Raw genomic sequence first — 20,848 nt, 5'->3', positions numbered from 1 at the left:
ATCAATTTCTAGTTTGAAAGTTTTTTGTAGGTAGCATGAAATAGGATTTTAATCTTATTAATCTTAAATATAACAACAAGCAACTAAATTGGAGAATCACTTGCATTTCAAAATGTCTTCACTTTTCATTCATACTACTGGATAGAAATAGTTTAAAGGCAGACTCCACCGGTTCTGAAACAGTTGTATGAAGCCTTTTGTGGCTCCAGAGGGAGTTGATGCAAAATCTGATAAATTGTCTCCAATGACTTGAGTCAGTGTTGATCCTTTTTTTTAAAAAAAACTGTTTATTGAGGGTACGGCAGTGCTAAATGCCGTAAATTGAGTACTTAACAAACATCATAAAAATGACTAATATAGTGACTCAGGGAAGAAGATGTGGAGAGAAGAGATTCACGTCTGTAACAGAAGGTGGAGAGAAGGTTCGCTGCTTGATTTAAAATGAGATCTTTTCACCATTAGAGAGCCGGGAGGGAGAGGAATCATCTCAAATTAAAACTATTATTCCGGCATGTAAATGAAGTTCACTCATAATTATTCTCGTCATAACGCGGAGTGAAATGTGCTGGTAGTTAATTGAAGGCTCGCTCAGTGATCACTGACATGTCGCATCCTGCCTTTATGCCGCTTTGAAGAGAAGAAGCAGCAGCAGTTTATGGTTTTGGTTTTAAGAGAGAAGAGGGGAGCTGCTTTTGTACACGCAGGCTCACACACACACATACATACAGTTCATATACACACACACACACACATATTCAAATTAAGGAGTGTTGCGGAGGGGTTTAGCTTTCATCTGACGCGAGTTCAATCGAGGTGAAGCCAGACTGCAGCAACAAAGGGATGCCTGAATTAAAAGCAGGCCAGCCGTAAACTGGTGCTGAAAAAAGCTCTGCGAGGAGTGAGTCTCTCTCCGCAGAGGGAAGAGGGGCCTTTCTGCTCTGCCTCATCTGTTCTTATCTGCTAAAAGCAAAAAATATGTGCAGCCTGTGAGCCTCAGCTACTACTCTGTCTACGGTATTTACATCTTTGTGTCTCTGTCTGTTCTTTCCTTCACCCTTTTTTTTTTCTCATTCTTCAATGTCTGCTCTGGCTTTTTAATTCTCTATCTGTCCTCTCGCTCTATTATTTCTCCTCATGTACTTATCCCTTCACATCTTTCTTGTTCTCTCCTTTTCTCTTTCTCTTTTCCTTTTATAGTGTGGCAGTGAAGACAAATAAGACTGAACTTCCTCTTCCCTCTCCTCTACCTTCTTCCTGACTGCTTGGAGCAATAGAGGGGGGAGCAGCATTCAGATTTCCGGGTCCTTGGTGCAGCACTCCGCCCTGTATCGTCTGCTCTCTCTCTCTCTCCCTCTCTCTCTCTCTCTCTCTCTCTCTCTCTCTCTCTCTCTCTCTCTCTCTCTCTCTGCACTGTAACAGCTTGTGCCTGAGTCATTTATGGCGTCCAAAGATTTATACACTCATACCACCCAGAAGTACATAAATTCACTCACTTACTCATGCAAATAAACATAAAAACAGATGTTAACATGCTGTTCCACTGTGACATTTGGGATCATGTGAAACTATTGTGTCCTTTATTTTTTTGTCACCATTTTTTCCTCTATAACACATTGTTTTTTTATGTTTTTATGCAGTTCCTCCCACAGCAAGACTCAAAATCTATAATTTAACTGAGGGAATTTAACACATACAGTAGATTGCTCACATTTACCCCTTTACAATCATATGGTACAAATTGAACTAGGACTGATCTAGACTGATCCAAATCTTCCAGTTTAATGTAGACAGAATATTTGAAATAGCAACTCATTGCATTGCTGCATTATTGATGTTAACTTTGTTTTGTTTTATGACGGTGAAGCTGTGTCTGTTTCTTCAAGGCTTGTCAAGCAGTTTAATGTTAAGTTTAAAACTGCTCTGCATTTAGTCATTAAATGCTTTGATCTTACAGAAAGTCCTCTCAAGGCTGATCTTAGTACGTCACTGAAGCTGACTGCCTGGCAGGGTTGAACACACACACACACTCAGACATACTCCTACACACAATAGCACGCAGTACAAGTTGTTTTATTTACCCACTTATGGGAGAAAGGGGCAGGGAGAGGTTAGTGTGTGTTTGTGTGTATTTCTATTGTTCAGAATCCAAAAAAACCAAATCTCCAGTCACTACTGTAGTTTATTCTGGAGCTTTCAACCCGTTCTGACATGCAGAGATTTTAAGGTGTTGAATGGTTTGTTGTGACTCCTTGTGACTCTTGCTGGATGTTTCTTCCGGCCAGCCATGTAAGGGAATCCCACTGGGATGCTTCTGATGATCCCCGTCAGGTCTTCACTCTATCATGTGCACAAATGTTCTTATTGAAAGTGATAGTAAAGTGCAAGAATTTAATATTTATGAAAACTATTTGACTGCAGCACAATCACTCATAAACTGAAGTCTTTTTTTTTCCATAGTCATTCATATTTTATGTTTGTCCATTTAGTTTCAATGTTGTTCCGATACATTTCGGCAGTAACCTGGGTGTATAATGATGCTGACATTTGGGTATAATCACAGCGGCAAATTAAATTGCCATGAAATGTGCTGCTAGAGTTCCCTATCTGCCCTGTCACATCAACCAATCATCCAGGGCCGCTGTTAGATGCACTGGCTTTATTCAGCACAGCTATCAGGAGCAATCCCAGAGTTCAAAGAGGCAGCAACTGATGGCAGGAACCTGCTTCCACGCTGGGTCTTAGTGCCCTCCCATCAGTCACCTCATTCCATCTAATGGATACGTTGGCTGTGGGTTTTGCGGCCTCGTGCCGATCTATCTCTCCCCATGCGGAGCAGATGGGTTTTGGCGAGTGTGTTTGTTTGTAGTTGCGGCGCGAATGAAAATAAGTGTCAGTTTTTATGTGTGCGCACAAGCAGACATGCTTGTGAGTGTGTACACAGGCATGCACATGTGTTTATATGTGTGCATATGTTCTGTGATGAGTCATTAAACTGATGCAGTGTGATTAAATTACCCCACACCAGCGCAGCAATTCAGCCGTCCCCATCTGTTTAACAAGGCAGTCGTCCTCAGAGACTCTCTCTCCAGGCCAGATTTACGTTCATGAAAGCACATAGCAAATCTGCTGTGCACCTTTCATTCAATTTGCGCTCACAATCTGATAGAAGTTAGTGGCAGATGTACTAATGTAGCTGGGTGAATCACTTTAAATAGGACTGGTCGGTCCAATCTTAAAATAAAAATATACTAAAAGTAGACAAAAGGCTGTGTGGTCTACCATCTGTGCAAGGTGCCTGCAGACCTATAGTTGCAAGTCAGGGCAATACCAGCCACACACAGACTTGTACTGAACTTCCTCAAACACAATACTGTAGGTGAAAAGATTTTTTTTTTATAAAACAACATTTGGCTTCTTCAAAGGAAGATCATCGCGTTCAGTCAGCTTCGGTGTCTTGCTCACGGACTCATTAGCAGAGCAGGTGTTTGCAAAACAAAGGGCTTGAACCAGAGGCTCTCTGATTGAATGATGGTCTAAATATTCACCGTGCCACCCTGCTGTAGAAAGGTAAACAGTAGTGGAGAGCTTTTAGGTAGCTGACATTACACCCAGCAGGAAGCATAAATTGGTTTGGATTGATTGGATAATTGGATGATTGAAACTCGTCTGGGAGAAAAACATTTTGAGAGTGATGTGTTAAAACATTCAGTCTGGTGTGAAACATGGATCCAGATCAGAGAATCCTCCTTAAACATCTGGCCCACCAACACAAATGTATCAGCATGACAAAAAAAAAGACTAGAATATACAGTAATTAAACACCGTTGGATCAACACGAGCTACTCATTAAGACTTCACACTGGTATAATCCCTTTTACGATACTTTAAGTGATTGTTTAGTTATCTGCATCTTACCTGCAAATGAAGTGGGGCTTTATCCGAGCCATCATGAATATTTCAATCAACGCTAATCTAAAAACATGAATCCTTGGGTCGACAGGGCTAACAGGTGCTTTGGCAGCAAGTGTCATCGTCAGGCTCTTGTGGGGTCCATGCAGACCCGCTGGAGGACCAATGGGAGCCACTTGCAGGTTCATTATCAGGCCATTGTGCGCCCATATTAGTACATGAGGAGATATAAAGAATACAAACAGCGGGTTGTTATGGGGAATAAGGAACGATTCTTCTCATGATGTCAGTAGAGGAAAGATGACACTGAAAGCAAGCACATCTGCATGATTAAGTGGCCCATTCAGAGTCAATGAGCCCAAGAGAGAAAACACAAGCATGTGCGGTGGTTTGTTTGGCAGTGGACAGACATATTTTCATGTAGTGTTTATATGTGTGTGTGTGTTTTGTCTCTTGTGCCTAGGAATATTTATGTTGTATGTTTTTGTGTGTGTGCAACAGAGGGTAACACACGAGTATTTGTGTCAGCTCTGTATAATTTGCACTCGTTGATGTAATTAGGGAAGGAACAACAACATCAGCATCATCATTTAATGGAGCCCGTCCTGCATTGCCAGTGTTCTTGTGTGTGTGTGTGTGTGTGTGTGTGTGTGTGTGTGTGTGTGTGTGTGTGTGTGTGTGTGTGTGTGCCGTCTGTTTATGCGTGTCTGTGCATTTTAATGTGCCATACACACCATATGAATGCTTATTGCTCTCTGTGTCTGATATCTGTACATACTTGTGGTGTTTTTGTTCCTCTATGTCTGTAAAAGCCAGTTTTAGTTTTAGACATTTAGAGGACAGGATACATGAAAATCATGTGTTTGTGTGTGTGTGTGTGTACGTGTGCATTTGACTCTCAGTCTGACTCCCACAGTGTCCATTAATGAACTGGTTTTCCGTTCCTCGTGACACAGTAAGGGTGATAATGACTTTGACCACACACAGAGCAGGTGTGGTGTGTGTTGCATTATGAGTTGTGTGTTAGACAGACAGCCTGCATGTGTCATCCTGCACGTCTGCACTTTACGTGTATTTACTGTGAAAGACCGTTCATGTACAGCTAGGACTGGGCAATATAGCTGAAAAATTTATCACAATAAAATGTTTCATCAATAATTATTGTTGATCATTTTTAATTACATATGTTTAATAAACTTTTTATTATTTATTTACTTATGTTATCAATAATTTCCTCATCGTCTGCACTCATTTTCTCACTCCGCGCTGTTTCTGTTGTTGTGTCACATGTCGACAGTGCAACCGAACAACACGCCTGTTAAATGATTGATGAACACTGTTTGTGTGTCACTCGTAACACAATCCATTATCAAGCGATATGATAGGCTGTTTATGAGCCAGGCGGGAGCGTGCTTGGGATTTGTTCATGCAACCGAACTTTGCATATTGATTATACACTTTCATGGTGGTTTCCATTAAGCATTTAAGTGAAACTATCAAACATTTTATCGAACAGTTTTCTTATTGCTACTGATGAAGTGTCTATTGCCGGTGTATATCAGTGTCTTTTTATCACAAAGGCCCACATACAGCACATGTGCAGTGTACTTGCCTTATTTGACAGGCAGCTCCTTTCTATGGGAACACAGGTTTTTTTTTTTTTTTTTGGCCAATAATTCACACATACAGAGGGCTCAGAGGTTTTTATGTAAATGTAATGTCTGCTTGTTTTCCACTTTGTGTGTGTGTGTGTAATTAAAGGTCCATTGTTGTGTTTCACTTGTGTGTGACATCTCTGTGTACACTGGTGTGTGTGTGTGTGTGTGTGTGTGTACGTGTGTACGTGTGTGTACGTGTGTGTACGTGTGTGTGTACGTGTGTGTGTGTACATGGACGCTTTTATTTTATGTATATTGACCAGTGCTGGGCTGAGTGATTGTGTCTATATATAGTCTTGCGTGTGGGTTTTAAACTGTACAGTCAGCAGTGAGCAAAGCAAGCTGACCCAGACATATTTTACAATTTCTCATTCATCCTGTCTCAAGCTGTGATGACGCATGTACTGTAGAGCCTCTGCATCTCTGCTCTTCAGTTCTTTGATTCTGTCTCTGTTTATCTTCTTCTATCTCTTGATCTCTGTCCCTCTTTTCCTGCCAGGGAGCATTTCTACATTAGTTAACCTCAAGTTTTGGAACTATGACCATGTTTAACATAGATATCCAACATTATAACAGTATATAAATAACAGAAAACCAGAAAAAGCATGAGTCATTTCTACCACTAGGGGTCTCTCAATCAAAACAATAACAAAAGATGGAGTTTGATGATGTTGTGAAGTAGCATGGGATCATGGGAGTTGTTGTCTTTATTGTTAAACAACCAGCTTCTCCATGTTAGGATTGCTACAGTGTTCATCGTTCAGGATGTTTCTACTGGGAGCCAAATTATCTGCAGACGTCTCCTCCTCTCCAGAACAAACAAATCCAGTGATTAAAACAGCTAAAAAACACTGAATAAAGCTGTTTCTCGTAAAAAATCAGTGTTTCTCTGACACTGTTTGGCAGGCACAGGACGTCTGGTAGGAGCTGCGAGCCGAGCTGCAGCTAATGTGTGCTCAGCTTGTTTCTCTGATAACTAAAGGTACAGACGTTCAGCAGGTTTCTAATGTTTAGTTCTAATCTCCTAAAACAAATGTACATGGGGATTAAAAACGCTGAATAAAGCAGTTTCACGTAAAAAAAAAAAACCTTTATTTCTCCGACGTTGTTCGGTGGAAAGAGGACGTCCAATTGGGGCTGCTAGCCGAGGTACTGCTAACGTTTGCTCAGCTTGTTTCTCTGATGACTTAAGATCCAGACGTCCAATGACTAAAATCCTTCATCCGGTCAAAAGATACAGTTAGACTTTTTAGATCTTGGTCATTTTATCATAAAAATGTGGCTTAAAACTGAATAAAAGTCAATTTATGATTTTTTGAGTTTCTGGCGGGTAAACACAATGCTGATGTATTATCTTGTATGCATATACCCTTCGGTAGACGCCATTGTGGCGGACAACCGATGCGTGCATCTTGTGCACGTATACTCACTGGTAGAGAGGATATGACGCCATTGACAGGCGACCAAATGAAACAGACCTTTGATTAAAATTCCAAATTTCTCTGGGTTTGAAAATTGTTGGAAACATTTGGGACACAACTCATCAAAATATATAACATTGGTCTAGTTGTTTTTAGACATTTTAATGCGGAATAGTCACATATTATAGCTTTAAGTTAACTATTTAGTTGGGGGGTGGGGTTTTGCACATATTTTTGTTACACATGTAGCAGGGTTCCCCTTTCTGTATTTGGCAAGAAAATAGTATATGTGCAAGTCAGGTAACTAAGGAAGCAACAGCTGCAAGGGAGTTATATCTGTTAAAGTATATGATTCAGCATGACTCTAGGACATCTGCACCCACTTATCTTAAAATACAACTGGTTTGAACCGCACACACAGGATGTTTACCCCCACGTTATAAAGGTGTCACTCACCCCTTTGTTGTCATCACTTCCATGCATGTACGTTTGAGTGTGCACTTAATGATCCTTTTGCAAAAGACTACAACAAAACTCTGTCTGAGACCAAAGAGAAGTCTATTATTGAGGGTTTTTCCCTCACAGCCTCCTACCACCTTCTTAGCCACTCTGGTCAGGCTTCCTCCCCACAGTGTGTATAAACTGAAAAAAAAAAAGAGGTCTCGCATGCTGACAATCTGTCAGCGAGCTCTGTATACTGTACGTGTGTTTCAACCCCAGTACTGATTTATGCTGTCGTCACTGCAACACTGTGCATGATGGAAAAGCTGAGTGTTCACATCTGACACGCCGAATCACCTGTCACATCACAGGGCAACACTTGTTATTACTTGCAGCTTTGCTCATTCACTCTGCCCCAAATACACACTGCAGGTCACGTATGTACAGCTGTAGCAGCAACCATAACTGAACCTGTGTGTGTGTGTGTGTGTACGTGTGCTTGTGATTGGTGCCTGGTCCCAAATGTTTTCTCTCCACTGTCCACACCCTGCCACTGCAGTCCTCTCTATCTCCCCTATCTCCCTCTCTCTCTCTCTCTCTCACTACTTCCCTCCCTCTCTCCCTCACTGTCTCTCTCTCTCTAGTGAATAATGAATGAATGGTGGGAGCAGAGAGCTTATTTTCCCTCTCTGGATGACATACAATCATGTAGACTCACTGTAGGGTCAAATCAACCACATACAAGTTTAGATTCTGACCATGATGGGAAACACTGTTATATTTTGTTTATGTGTGTGTTTTTGTCCTTTTCTTTGCCTGTCTCATACGTGTATACGTGTGCGTGTTTCTGTGTACACGCTGATTAACGTGTCCTGCATGTCCTTCATAATAACCTTTAATATCCTAACAACCTCCTCATACACACACCTGCACCTTGAGTTGTTTGTGTGTGTTTGAAAGGGTGGATACAGTGGGATTAACAGGGATTAAAATGGATCTGGTGAGTCTGAACCAGGCCTTCATTCCATCAAACACCGTGTATGTGTTGGTGTGCCTTATCACTTTCCCTGTTTTTTGTGGGGTTTTTTCCCTTCCTTAGGCAGAAAGGAAACTGCATACTGTGCGTGTAATTTTGCATGTGTCTATATCAGCAATGTCTTAGATTACTCTGTAGGTCGATGCAGTGTGGGCCAAGTGCCCAGTGAGCATCAGGCTTGTTCCTATTTAAAGACGTGTGTGTCTGAAAACTTGAAAGATCTGTGGTGTTGGCTGGAGTCACAGGATGGCTCTCTGTTTGTCTAATCCCGGCCAAGCAGAGCCAGCCAGCGCCATATATACTTACACAGGCATTGAGAATATCCATATTTATTGCAATAGATGGTAGTAATCTCAGGAAGCCATTCTGAGTTGAAAAGCAACAGTAGGCAGCTTTTTTAAAGTAATGTAAACACTGTTTTGTCATTTTGCGAGGAAATATTGTGGTAAAGTATAAAAAAATTGAAAATTCGATTGGGCCAACATTGAAAACTTGCAGCTGCAGGAGCCCATACATTTTAAGTTTCTTCGTCCAACTTCATCTATTTGCAAATTTATCAATTTCCATAGGGACATTGGTTTGTCGCAGCCGCAAAAATCAGAGGATACTCTTAAAATTCGCAACATACAAGCGTGAAAACAAGCACAGCATAAGCTTAAAAATAATAAGAAATAACAATAAAATTTGTGATTTTATGAAAACATTTGCAGCTAAACAATTTCTCACAGATGTCAGATGCTGTGGTCTTGATTGCTAAGCATGAATGACTAAATATGACTTATGTGCTGTAAATATGTAGCTACAGACATGAAGAACACAAATATACACATGTTAAGGTCACCTCCACTCATCTCCTCCTCTATCCCTTCATTACAGCCTCAAAGGAGCATGCTGGGAGTGGCTGCGGATATATCCAGCTGACCTCTCTCACTTTTGTAGAGCTAGATCCGTTTATTTGGGGTTTTTATACAGTAGGGAATAATTTATCTGCTGAAAAGGGGAAGACCCACTTCTACAGAGTAATGAGACACTGTTAAAGTACATCTATGTATAACTACACGCTGTACGGGCCGATAGTTACTCCAGCTGGCTTACAATATGCATTCTCCCTAATTTAGAACTTCCAGGCCCTGCCAAGACAACCACTTCAAATCACCAAGAAGCAGTACGTCCGAGGTAAGGTGCACACACTCATTAACACGCACAGAAACACCCCTCCCGCACCTTGTAGAGAATGAGACAGTGATAAATGTGTGTGTGTGGGGGGGGGGGGTGAGGGAGACGTCTCTCAGGACATACAAAAGCGGATGAGCTGGGAGCCAGTAAAGAGGGTTTATGAGGATGATAAAAGTCTGCTGCAGAGCAAAGGGCTGGTCACTGAATTGCACAATTAGCCGTGTAACGTCAATTTAAATTAACATAATGAAATTGTTTAGAACTTTTTCCATTCGGCTTATTCAGTCAAACTTAAATATGTGACATAAAAAATTGAATATTTTCCTCTTTTACCAATTTTGTCTTGCCATCTAAAAAAATTTAAGATGTGAAGAAGGCACTGAAGGCTGGATTAAAATAGATTTAATTGTGTTTTAAAACCTTCTCCTGGTTTATCAGTTTGATAAGGACCAAAAAAAGGTAAATAAAGTTTTTCTCGGTCTCCATGCATGCATTAACAACAGTGAATAAACAACAGCAAATGGGAAGTACCAAGGGAGACCAACGACTCGTGTATTGTGCATATCTCGTACAGAGTCATTTGAAACATCGAAGAAAATGAAACATGTGCAACATCCAGTACAAACCCCATATTAGACTTGCAACGTAGCATCTTTGTTTACTTTCATGAGAATACAAGCATCAACTTGGCAATCTGAGATCTGATTATTATCTAGTCGCTCCTCCTCTGTTTCTCACACTCCATCAATAAACAAAAGACCGCCGCTCCTTCCTGCGTTGCAAGAAGTTTCAATTACCTTGTCTTACCCTTGTTGCACATAATCATTATTTGAGGAAAAACTGCCACACAAACACTTTGGGAAAAACATCCTGACCCTTCATTTTTTGAGACAGTAGCTCGAGGCCTCCACAGCAATTATATTATAACACAATTACAATGCATGACTGCATGAATTTTGCTAAAATAACTTGCTCTGTACAATTATAGTGATTTGAAATTAAATTCTAAATGACATTATTTCCTAAAGCTTACATTGATTTACTCTGACACATTGCCTATTTCACTTACATTACATTCTTTCTTGAAGGAAGATTTATTGTCAAATTTCTAGATAGATCCCTGCAGTTTACTTTAGATTTTCTCAATATAAATTCCCTGTACTAGAAGCAAACATGGATGTTCAGGGCACGTACTGTATGTTAATGAGAAGAGCCAAATTATTTTAGTTGGACCAAGTTAAATCTCTGACTGAACTGCTATCTTTCCCTCAGTAGATGTCCCAGTCACCCATCCACCCAAAGTTTCATCCATCAAACTGATGTCATGGGCGTCTGACTGTCATCGCACATACACTACTTGATCAATGATCAGCGCCTAAGTACAGTCATTGTTCATGGTTTTGTGAGGTCATCTCACCTCCGGAGGGCTTTGATTTATATATATTATATTTACCTTCTCCGGGGGTGCCGGATCAGTGTGAACCATGTGTCCGACACGCAGGACAAATACTAAATTCCTCCATTTGTGGATGAATAAAACATCAAAACAGTGACCATCCATTTGTTGGCATGGCCAGGCCATATTGACTAGCTGTCAGTCAAAGCTAGTGGTGCCACACTCAGCTCTATTTCTGTCTCTTGCTCTCTCCCTCTTTCTTTCTCTCTCTCTCTCTGTGTTTGAGTGATTCAGCGCTGCTAACATCAGCACCTCTGCTCCTCATTCACTCAGATGCCCAAAGCACCTTGTCATCAAATCCTCTTCTCTCTCTCTCTTTCTCTCTCTCTCTCTCTCTCTCTCTCTCTCTCTCTCCCTGCTACATCACCTCATATCATCCCTTCTTTCCCTCCATCAGCATCCCTCCTTCTGTCACTTTGTCATCCAGTCAGTTATCTTCTTGTGTCTTGAGGTGAGAGGTGACAGTGCTCCAGTTTACTCACAGTGTGTGTGTGTGTGTGTGTGTGTGTGTGTGAGAGAGAGAGAGCGAGGCCACATTGTCAGTGTCAGCATGTATGTGTTTGTGTGTGTATGCACTGTGATATATTCATCATGCTGATGTAGGATGTGATGGCTCATTGTTATGGACCACCTCATATCTCCTGTACTAAGGTCAGCACTTCAGCCAAGTCCTCATAGCCTCATAGCAGAGTGCAGTGATCCTGACTGACTGATACTGATTGGATTCGGATTTGCCTCTGAATGGGGTGTCGTGGCTTCATAATTTAAATCCTCATTAAGTCTGATGTCAGTGTTAGCTCTCTTTATTGCTCCTCCAGGTCCCCAGCTGCTCACTGTCTGTGTTTGTCTGAGTCGCTCTGTGTCATTCTGTCTGTCAAACACACACACACACACACACAGAATATTACAGCTAAATCAGGTTGTTTTGAAATGTGCTGTAACACTGTCAAAAGTAACCTACTTGGTGAAATGTTTGTTTAATTTGAATTCTGGCAGCATTTCTCACAACATAATTGAGACGTAACAGGGCACAACGCATTTCATACATGTCAACAATTACAATTGTAATTTCAGTGTTTATCCATGTATGTAACACATGGCTCACAATTGGAATCTATTCAATATCATACATTTGGATTTAGTTTAGTTTAGTTAAGTTTAGTTTAGTTTAGTTTAGTTTAGTTTAGTTTAGTTTAGTTTAGGCCATGCACAACACAACCATTGAGTTAGCTATATAGCTAACTTACATCTGTGGTCCCTGGGCAGGAAAATATAAAAAAACAATACAGTACGATACAAACAATTAAAAACAATTCAATTACTAAATTCACAAAAAAAAATTAATTAAAAAAATTGTAAGAAATATATATTTTTAATAGTTTACTAGGTTGCCTAAAACTGAATGAGAAAACAAAATACCATTGATATAATATCACTATAATAATTGTAAATGTCGATTAGACCTGAAACAGTTTTCAGCATTGGATTGTGGCTTTTTCTTGATTGAATTCTTGATTTATTCATTTTTTTAGAATACACAGTGAAAACACTAAAAACAGGCTTTAGTTTTCTTTTACCGGGAAAAAAATATTCTGAAATTGAAACTTCAAGACATGTTAGATGTCAATGCAGCATAGTTCGTACATCTGAAGTAACGTTCCCTTTGCGGTGAGCTATGCTGTGTTGAGGTGTTCCTCAGGGTTCTGTTTTTGGTCCTCACAGGAAAGGACGAAGAAGTGGTGACTGTTCATCCTCGGGCCATGTTCATTCCTCAGGAAGGCTGGACCTTTCTCGCTGCAGGTAGGGAAATGTGATGTCAAAGCATAATGTTTTTGGTTTGTCATTCAACACTGTCCCTCTTCTCTGTCACCTTATTGAATGCAAAGAAATAAGCACAGATGCCGCAAAAAAAATATTAATTATTAATTATTAATTATTAATAAATAAAACCAAAAATATTGGTTGCCAACATGTCATGTAGAGAAGGTTTATTTTGTATTTTGTAAAGTTTTAATTACTTAAAAATGTGTTTAACTTTTAAAAAGATTAACAAATGATTGTCTTTGAAACAAGGGCAGATGTCGATTCTACTCACATAACACACATTAATGAACTTGTAAAGATAAACAAATCACTGTCATGCTTTGACACAATTTTTTTTTTCTTGATCCTGCAGCAGTTAGCTGCTCAGGCATGTCATTGCAGTCACTTTTGACCCAGCCACTAACTAAACCTAAGGCAGAAAAAAAAGCTCTGCAGTTACAGTGACTTTAATTCTACTTTTATGGTTCAGCCTTTGGACAGTGTGAGAGCATCTAGTTTGACCACTACATAATCAAATGGGACATAATCAGACCGGGTTTTTTTTTTTTGTTTTCTGCATGTGCAGTCTGATATCAGCATAAATATTTTGTCTCCACTGGATTTGTCTGGTCAAGTTTGTAACTGTTAACTTAAAAAACCTCTTAAGCTGACGAGACCTCAGCTGGCATCATAAGGTCACTTGGGGGTGTAACGCTGGTCCATGCTGTGTAGGCAGAGGGGAGAGCTGGGACACTGTCAGCCTGGCAGAGCTTTGTGGGGAACGCAGGGTGTCTGCTGGCCCTGACAGTGTGTCGCACACTTACATAACCAGACAGATAAACCAGGGTTAGCAAGAGGACAGCAGCAGGATAAGAGCGAGGATCCCACATATACACACAACACGGCGGGGATTCACAAACACACACACACGCCAGCAGGCCAACACATGCCCACACAACCACGCATACACACATATGCACTCAGAGGCCAGGCTGCCATGGAAACAATCCCTCGTAGGGAGCCCTCGCTCAGTCACCCCCTTTATGTCCTCCGATGTCCTTCACAAACTGGAACAACTGCTCTGTCTGTGTGTGGTGTGTGTTTGAACAACTATCACTTTCCAGTGTCACTAGAAAAAGTTCTACTAAGAGACCCGTCTAAAGGTATTATGTATCTGAATATTTCTTTTCTGACTGCAAAAGCAGCGTGTGTGTTTATGTCACGTGTGTGTGTTGTGTTTATTTATTGATCCCACCCTCAGCAGAATCCGAGAATCCATGGCTCAGTAAAAAAAAACAAAACAAAACAAAACAAAACATGGCTATCAAATCTGTTTTACCAAAGATAAAAGAAATTTTTTTTATGGTACATTTTGTTTTTTAAAAATTTTGGAAACAACATCGTCTCCGTCCCTGAGCAACCTGTGTGTGACTTCTGTTGGGAGATGCCTGCTGGAGCAGAGAGAGAAAAGAGAAGCTAGCCAAAATGAGAACAATGGCAGGCCTAATTCCCTCATCAAACCCTGTTAGTCCTCTTAAAAACATGAATTTAAATTAGTTTTAGTTTCAGTTTTCAATTTATTTTCTTTTAAAACCCTGTTTCATAGTAGAAAAAGAGAAGTTGGGAAAATTCAGTAGCTGCGTGCAGCAGAGGGGAAGAGCAACACGTGTCTGATGTAAATAAAAAAGTTTTTTACTGCAAAACAATAAATGTTTTCACTGGACATAAGAGCTACTTGACAAATGTCACTTAGCATTTTAAAAATGCATATGATTTGGCCATCTGACAGGAGGTGATGGTAGCTGGAACACGAGTTGCATAACATGATTTGTTATCATGACAGCTGTCATTTTTGAGAATTAAGCATCTTTTTTTTTTCTTCCTTTCATTTTAATGAGGCACACATGAGCTGACATGTTTCAGGCTTTCATCAGAACAAGGAACTCATATAAATAAACATACAAGTGCGTATATGTTCACCTGGAGTCACTTTTTAAGTAAAAAAATACTGAAGTTCTCTGGTTCCAGCTTCTTAACTGTGAATATTTTCTGGTTTCTTTAGTCCTCTTTGATAGTTAACTCAAAATCTTTGGGTTGTAGACTTTTCTGTCAGGATAAAACACAACATTTGAAGTTGCATCTCGGGCTTTGGGAAGCATTGACATTGTTTAGACCAAACGACTAATCAATTAATCGAAAAAATAATCGTGAGAATAATCAATAATGAAAATAATTGTTAGTTGCAGCCCTAACGTGAACGAAACTGTAAAAGGTCACATATCAAAAGGGAAACCCGACTCATCTAAGATTATTTTTCTTACTGTTTAGTTCTCACATATTCATCCGTAGATGTTGGAAAATTTTAGAAGGGATTAATTTCCTGCTTCAGTTGGAGTTTCTGTCCAGACCTTCCTCTAGTCCTTTTGAGTCCCCCCCCCCCCCCATTTCTCCCAGTAGATTCTAACTTTCACAATGTTGTCCAACCTTTACGCTTTAACCTGTATGCTGGTCGATTAATTCCTCCTAGAAGCCTCTCAAAACCACCACAACCCACAAGAGACATTTCATATTCTCACTGTGCGGATTTGAGTTGAGCTCTTAAGCTTTTATCCATAACCTTCTCACTCCATATTGTACTGTGAAGCATCACTGAGGGCTTGTTCAGGGTGCTGTTGGAGGTGGTATTAAATAGGTATGAGGAATAGCTTAGTCACCTAAGTGTCCTCACATGCTGTCTAAGGAGCTGCAGGATTGTTTTTTATATCTACTGTCTCAAGTATTACATGTCCCTGTATTGCACATTCACGCTGTCTACAAAAGTGAGAGAAACATAAAATTCAGAGAGAAGTCTGTTCTTTCAGATTGAATCCCTAAATGTCTTTCCTGTGCAGACGGAAAAAAGCGCATTTATATAACACCTTAGGAGCTAAAGATAAGCTTATTTTAAATTACCGATCAATTAGTATTATTTTAATTAGTTTACTATTCATTTTGTTCATAAAAATAATGACAAATACCCATCATAAGTGCCCAAAGTGATAAACCTAACATTGCAAACAAGGTGTTCCAAACTACAACATTGGTAAATTAATCAAATTGTCACATATTAATTTTCTGTCTATCACAAAATTGCTTTAGCACTAACCATACATTGTTTCAGGTTACACTTTACTTAAAGTCCCCCTATTTAGCATTTATAAGCAGTATATAAACATTTAAGAAATGGTTTATAACACACTATAATGTAGTTAAAATGACATTAAAAGCATTAAAATTGCATTTTTAAGTGTTAATGTACAGTGTCTGTCTGCTTCTCCTATGTGGACATATTTCATTTCTATTTCATTATCTGTTTAAACACCAACATCCAGTTATGCGCGATGGAGCAGTTACAGTTATTGACAAATACATTAATCCACACTTATATCTGCTTACAGCTACATTCTAGTCTGTAGAGCTGCAACTAATGAATATTTTCATTATCGATTAATTCATTAATTATTCTCTCGATCAGTCATTTGGTCTATAAAACGTCAGAAAACGGTGAAAAAATGTCAATCACCATTTCCTAAAGGTCCACAACCCAAAGATATTCAGTTTACTATCCATCCATCCGTTTTTCTTTACTGCTTATCCTCTAGAGGGTCACAGAGGAGCTGGGGCCAATCTCAGCTGACATTGGGTGGAGAGGCGGAGTACAACCTGGACAGGTCGACAATCAATCACAGGTCTAAGATGTAGTATAGAGACATACTACCGTTCACACTCACATTCACACCTACTGGCGATTTAGAGTCACCAGTTAACCTTACCTGCATGTTTTTGGTCTGACTAAACCAGAAAATATTCACATCGAAGAAGCTGGAAGTAAAGAATTTGGGCATTTTTTCTTAAAAAAAAAACAATTAACTGATAATCAAAATAGTTGGCAATTAATTTTCTGTCGACTAATCAACTAATCTTTTCAGCTTTAATAATGCGTCACTTATAAACCATTCATTAACTGTTTATATACTGCTTATAAATGCTAAATAGAGAGACTCAAACCTTCAAAACCAGTGAGGTGAATATTCAGTTCCAGCTCCCCCCGCAACCCTCTAGAGGATAAGCAGTAAAGAAAATGGATGGATGGATACTAATTAATCCATCCAAGTCCAGCATCTAAACCCATATATTCTCAGCTGTATGGTTTCAGTTTAAGGTCATAAAAGGCACTGGACCGATCCGGTGTAATCTATACCCTATGTTAGGATGGAGTTATTCCTGTGTGGATCAATACAAGGATTCTTGATCGTGGTGTTTTTATCAAGGCCTGCTGTCACGAGAGCGTGTACACACACATAACTCCTATGAATTCACATGTGTTGTCTATTATTTCTCTGCTTCATACACATATTTTCTTTTTTTTTACATCAACCCAATAATCTCTCATGCTTTTTCTGTTGCTGTCACACACACACGCTTCTCTCTCTCTCACACACACACACAGATCCTGGTCAGCAATATGTTTCTGAGGCTGCCGGCCACGCTTGGAGGAAATGTGATCTGACTCATAAAACATTGATGGGAGGATATCTTTAGAAACTCCCCTCCTCACCTCATCACAACCAAAACCGGTCGTCTCTTCTCCTCCATCTCTCTCCTCACCATCATCACCCCTTCCATCGCTCTTTTTCCTCCTCTTATCCATCCCACTGGAGTCTTGTTTTCCTGTCCCTTTTCATCTTTTTTTTTTTCCTCTGCAGTCTACGTCTGACCCGGGTTAAACGGTAGATGGTGTTTGGTTTAACCTACATTGTGAACTGAGCAGCTTAGGGATTTTTCTTTCTCACTCTTTACCCTTTCCAGCAGAACCTGTCAGATTTGCCTCAGCGATGATAAAATAACCATTTCTAATACATCACTGTCAATCTTCCCACATTATCAGAAACCTATTACAGCTGCTTGCTTCGTCCTGACTGAGGGGAAAATCTCTCAATCCCCCCTCCCCGTCCATTTTGAGTCGTTTTTCCCCGCATTTTGGTCGAGTTTAATTTGATTTCGAAGCAGCCGAGCAGAAGAAGAGATGTGTCTGGCTGGAATGGCAGTAATGGAATGTACTGTTGGTGTGGGTGTAAGTGTGTGTTTGTGTTTCCATGTGTGTATGTGTGTGTGTTTTGAGATCTACCAAGCCGACAAGAGAGCTGTAGACCTGTTAGTACAGAACACCCTAAAACACTGTCACCTGCCTCAAAAGAGATGCGTGTCTTCTCTTTCTGTGTGTTTGTCCACATATCTCTTCACAGTTGTCTGTCTCTAAACGTGCGTGTGTGTGTGTATATCATGTTGTGCAGTTATGTGAGACGGAGTTTATTTCTGCCTATTTTGCGCCTGTGTGTTTTGTTTTTGTTTTTTTGTTTGTCTGTCAGTGTGTCCCATTTACAGCCTCTGGTGATCTCTCTGCTTATGTAACTGCCTCGGGCAATTTTCTAAAAACAATTTGCTCTCAGAGGCCTTTTTAGTTGGGGGTGTTTTTGTTTTTGTTCTGTAACTTTACTGTCCTGAAACTGTGTCTGTCCTGTTATTACCCACTACAAAGGTCCAACACTTCTACTGTGACCGAGTGCCTGAACACAGGCTAATTTAACTCTTGAACAATTGATGCATCCATTATGGCTTTGAAAACATTACACAAAAATGAAAACGTTTGATGATACTAACAAGGAAATAAATATATTGACCTTTTTATATCCTGTTGAGCTCTGAATAAAAGATGAATAATTTATTTAAAAACAATCTCCCCTAATGTGCTCGAGCTCTCATGGATTGCACTTTATTTTTAATTTTAAAAAATCTATTCTTTTCCCAGGGAAAACGGTTCTGGCAAGAATGAACACACACACGAGATACGCAGAAATATACATGTAATATCAAATATATTCCCACATAATTTAATTTCATGTTTTGACCAATGAACAAAAACCTTTACACAAAAACAGTCAGCAACATTTACACAATCCTTTGGTCAATTAGAAAAGTTACATTAAGGTTTAATTACAACATTTATATGTTTCCAAGCAGCACGACCTTTCTTTAATTACCCAGCTTAGATGGATTTATGTGATAGTAGAGGTTTTCAGGGATGGGACATGAGCACCGTAACCCCCCTGATTGCCATGTATTTCTACATTTTCTATATTTTTGGATAATATTGAGTTCAAAATGTACCTCTTTATTCACCAGCATTCACAAACCATAGTATTAAGCAATGACTTTAGACTTTTATTGCCTGTTAAAAAACACACTTTTTACAACTCGACCCATTACTGAAAACCAGTTACAGTGGGTGGAACTGGCAAGAACAGAGCAGCTTTCACATTTCAAAAGCAGTATTTTACTCAAAACTAGTGTCAGAAATAACAAAGGGCAAAACTGTCCTTATTGCCTAGTATCAAACAGTCATTTCATACCTCTGATCTGTTATCACAATCAGCGGTGAGTGACAGAAGCACCGTTTCTGAGTACAATCACGTAACTTTACCGTACTTCAACCGGTGGGTCGGCCAATCATGTTTCTGTGAAAGTGTCTGGATAGCAGCATTAGCTTGTCACTATGTTGTCATGTCAGAGAAACACAAGGTCGGCTTCTATTGTGAGCTTTTTGACAACCACCCTGACTCCGTTAAGTTTATTCATGTGTTTACATAATACTTACAATAATGACATTGATGTAAGATACAGTAATTATAGTGTTACTGGATCATGTGGCCTAAAGTGGCCTAAAATGATCATTATAATTAATAATTGTGATGTCATTTATGATGTAGCTGGATCGCGTTGGGAGTTCATGTCTACATTATGATTGTTTCTTTGCATATATTAGTAGTTACTGTACTTGTTCGCTTGTACCACCGCTGAAAATTGACATGTTTTTCTTCCAGCTTAGGTGCAATCGAGTTTAATAGCACAAAATTGATCAGCTATCTAGAACATCAATAGTGAGCATCATGCTTCGGTGACAGGATGAAAAAGACAGTTCGTTCCGGGCCCACATTTTGAACGACCGTCGACAGTAACAAAGGGAGAAACAAGATGCAGAGACAGCACTTTTTTTCCACAGACAGTAACGTTTGTTTTTTTTTTTTTTTTTCTTGATGGAAAGCTCTCGCTCTTCTGCTCCTGCACCGTCTCTTATTTTCTGTTGCACTCTTCACCTTCATGTATGGCTTACAGCAACAATTTCAAACCCACTCTCTGTAGCTTATTCAGAGTTATTCTAGGAAATGTAGGACGTCGCTACATGAAGGAGAGATGGCAGGTTTAGGAACAGCAAGTACAACAAAATTGTAGCTGCAACACTTGAGCACAAATAACACCTTCCATGTACCGAATGTCCCAGATTAATTACAGTGTTTACTCTAACAATGAACGTGCATTTGAAGGTACAATACGGTGTTCTTTGAAATTCTTGCACCACGATGTTCCCTTTAAACTTTCACTTTGGCATTTTTCCACCGCCCACACATACTATATACTTTATATGTGACATTTACAGTGACAGTCACTTATATATGGGCTCTAGTGCTTCAGCACAGTTATATCTTGCTAAAACAGATTAAAATATTTAAACATAAGTAGACATTTTTTATGGCTACACCATTACATTACATGAAATAGAATACAAATTTCCTCGCACAGGTGTTTTCACTTATTCTGGCTAATTAGACCACTTCATTTTCTGCTCTCAAACTTTGGCTGAGTGATGCTGAAATTACTCAAAGTTCATGAGCCAATGGATTTTTTAAATTTTTTTTTTCATAAAACAGATTTTGACATGCAACAGTAGGAAAAGCACAGGTGTAAATAATAAAATGAACGATGGCTGTATTTCATTGAACCGCTTCAGGTTCAGGGTCTTGATATTGTTCGTCCCAGCTCGCTGTCACGACTTACCGGGGACACTTGAATA

At 39.6% G+C, this 20,848-nt stretch overlaps 1 protein-coding gene across 5 annotated transcripts in view; it reads left to right on the top strand.

The window, feature by feature from the left end:
* LOC122973179 (DNA polymerase nu-like) overlaps positions 1-20,848 on the top strand; it is a 65,724-nt gene that overhangs the window by 26,552 nt on the left and 18,324 nt on the right. For all 5 annotated transcript variants that reach the window (XR_006399905.1, XM_044340501.1, XM_044340500.1 and 2 more), the window contains exons 19-20: positions 9,584-9,641; positions 12,820-12,897. Coding sequence is in view for 4 of the 5 variants with exons in the window: in XM_044340501.1 (XP_044196436.1) it covers positions 9,584-9,641; positions 12,820-12,897 (136 nt within the window). In the remaining variant the exon portion in view is untranslated. The remainder of the gene's footprint in view (positions 1-9,583; positions 9,642-12,819; positions 12,898-20,848) is intronic.

Source organism: Thunnus albacares, chromosome 22 (assembly GCF_914725855.1).
Source record: "Thunnus albacares chromosome 22, fThuAlb1.1, whole genome shotgun sequence".
Taxonomy (NCBI): Eukaryota; Metazoa; Chordata; class Actinopteri; order Scombriformes; family Scombridae; genus Thunnus; species Thunnus albacares.
The sequence above is the reverse complement of the archived record's forward strand: the minus strand, read 5'-3'. Positions and strand labels throughout refer to the sequence as shown.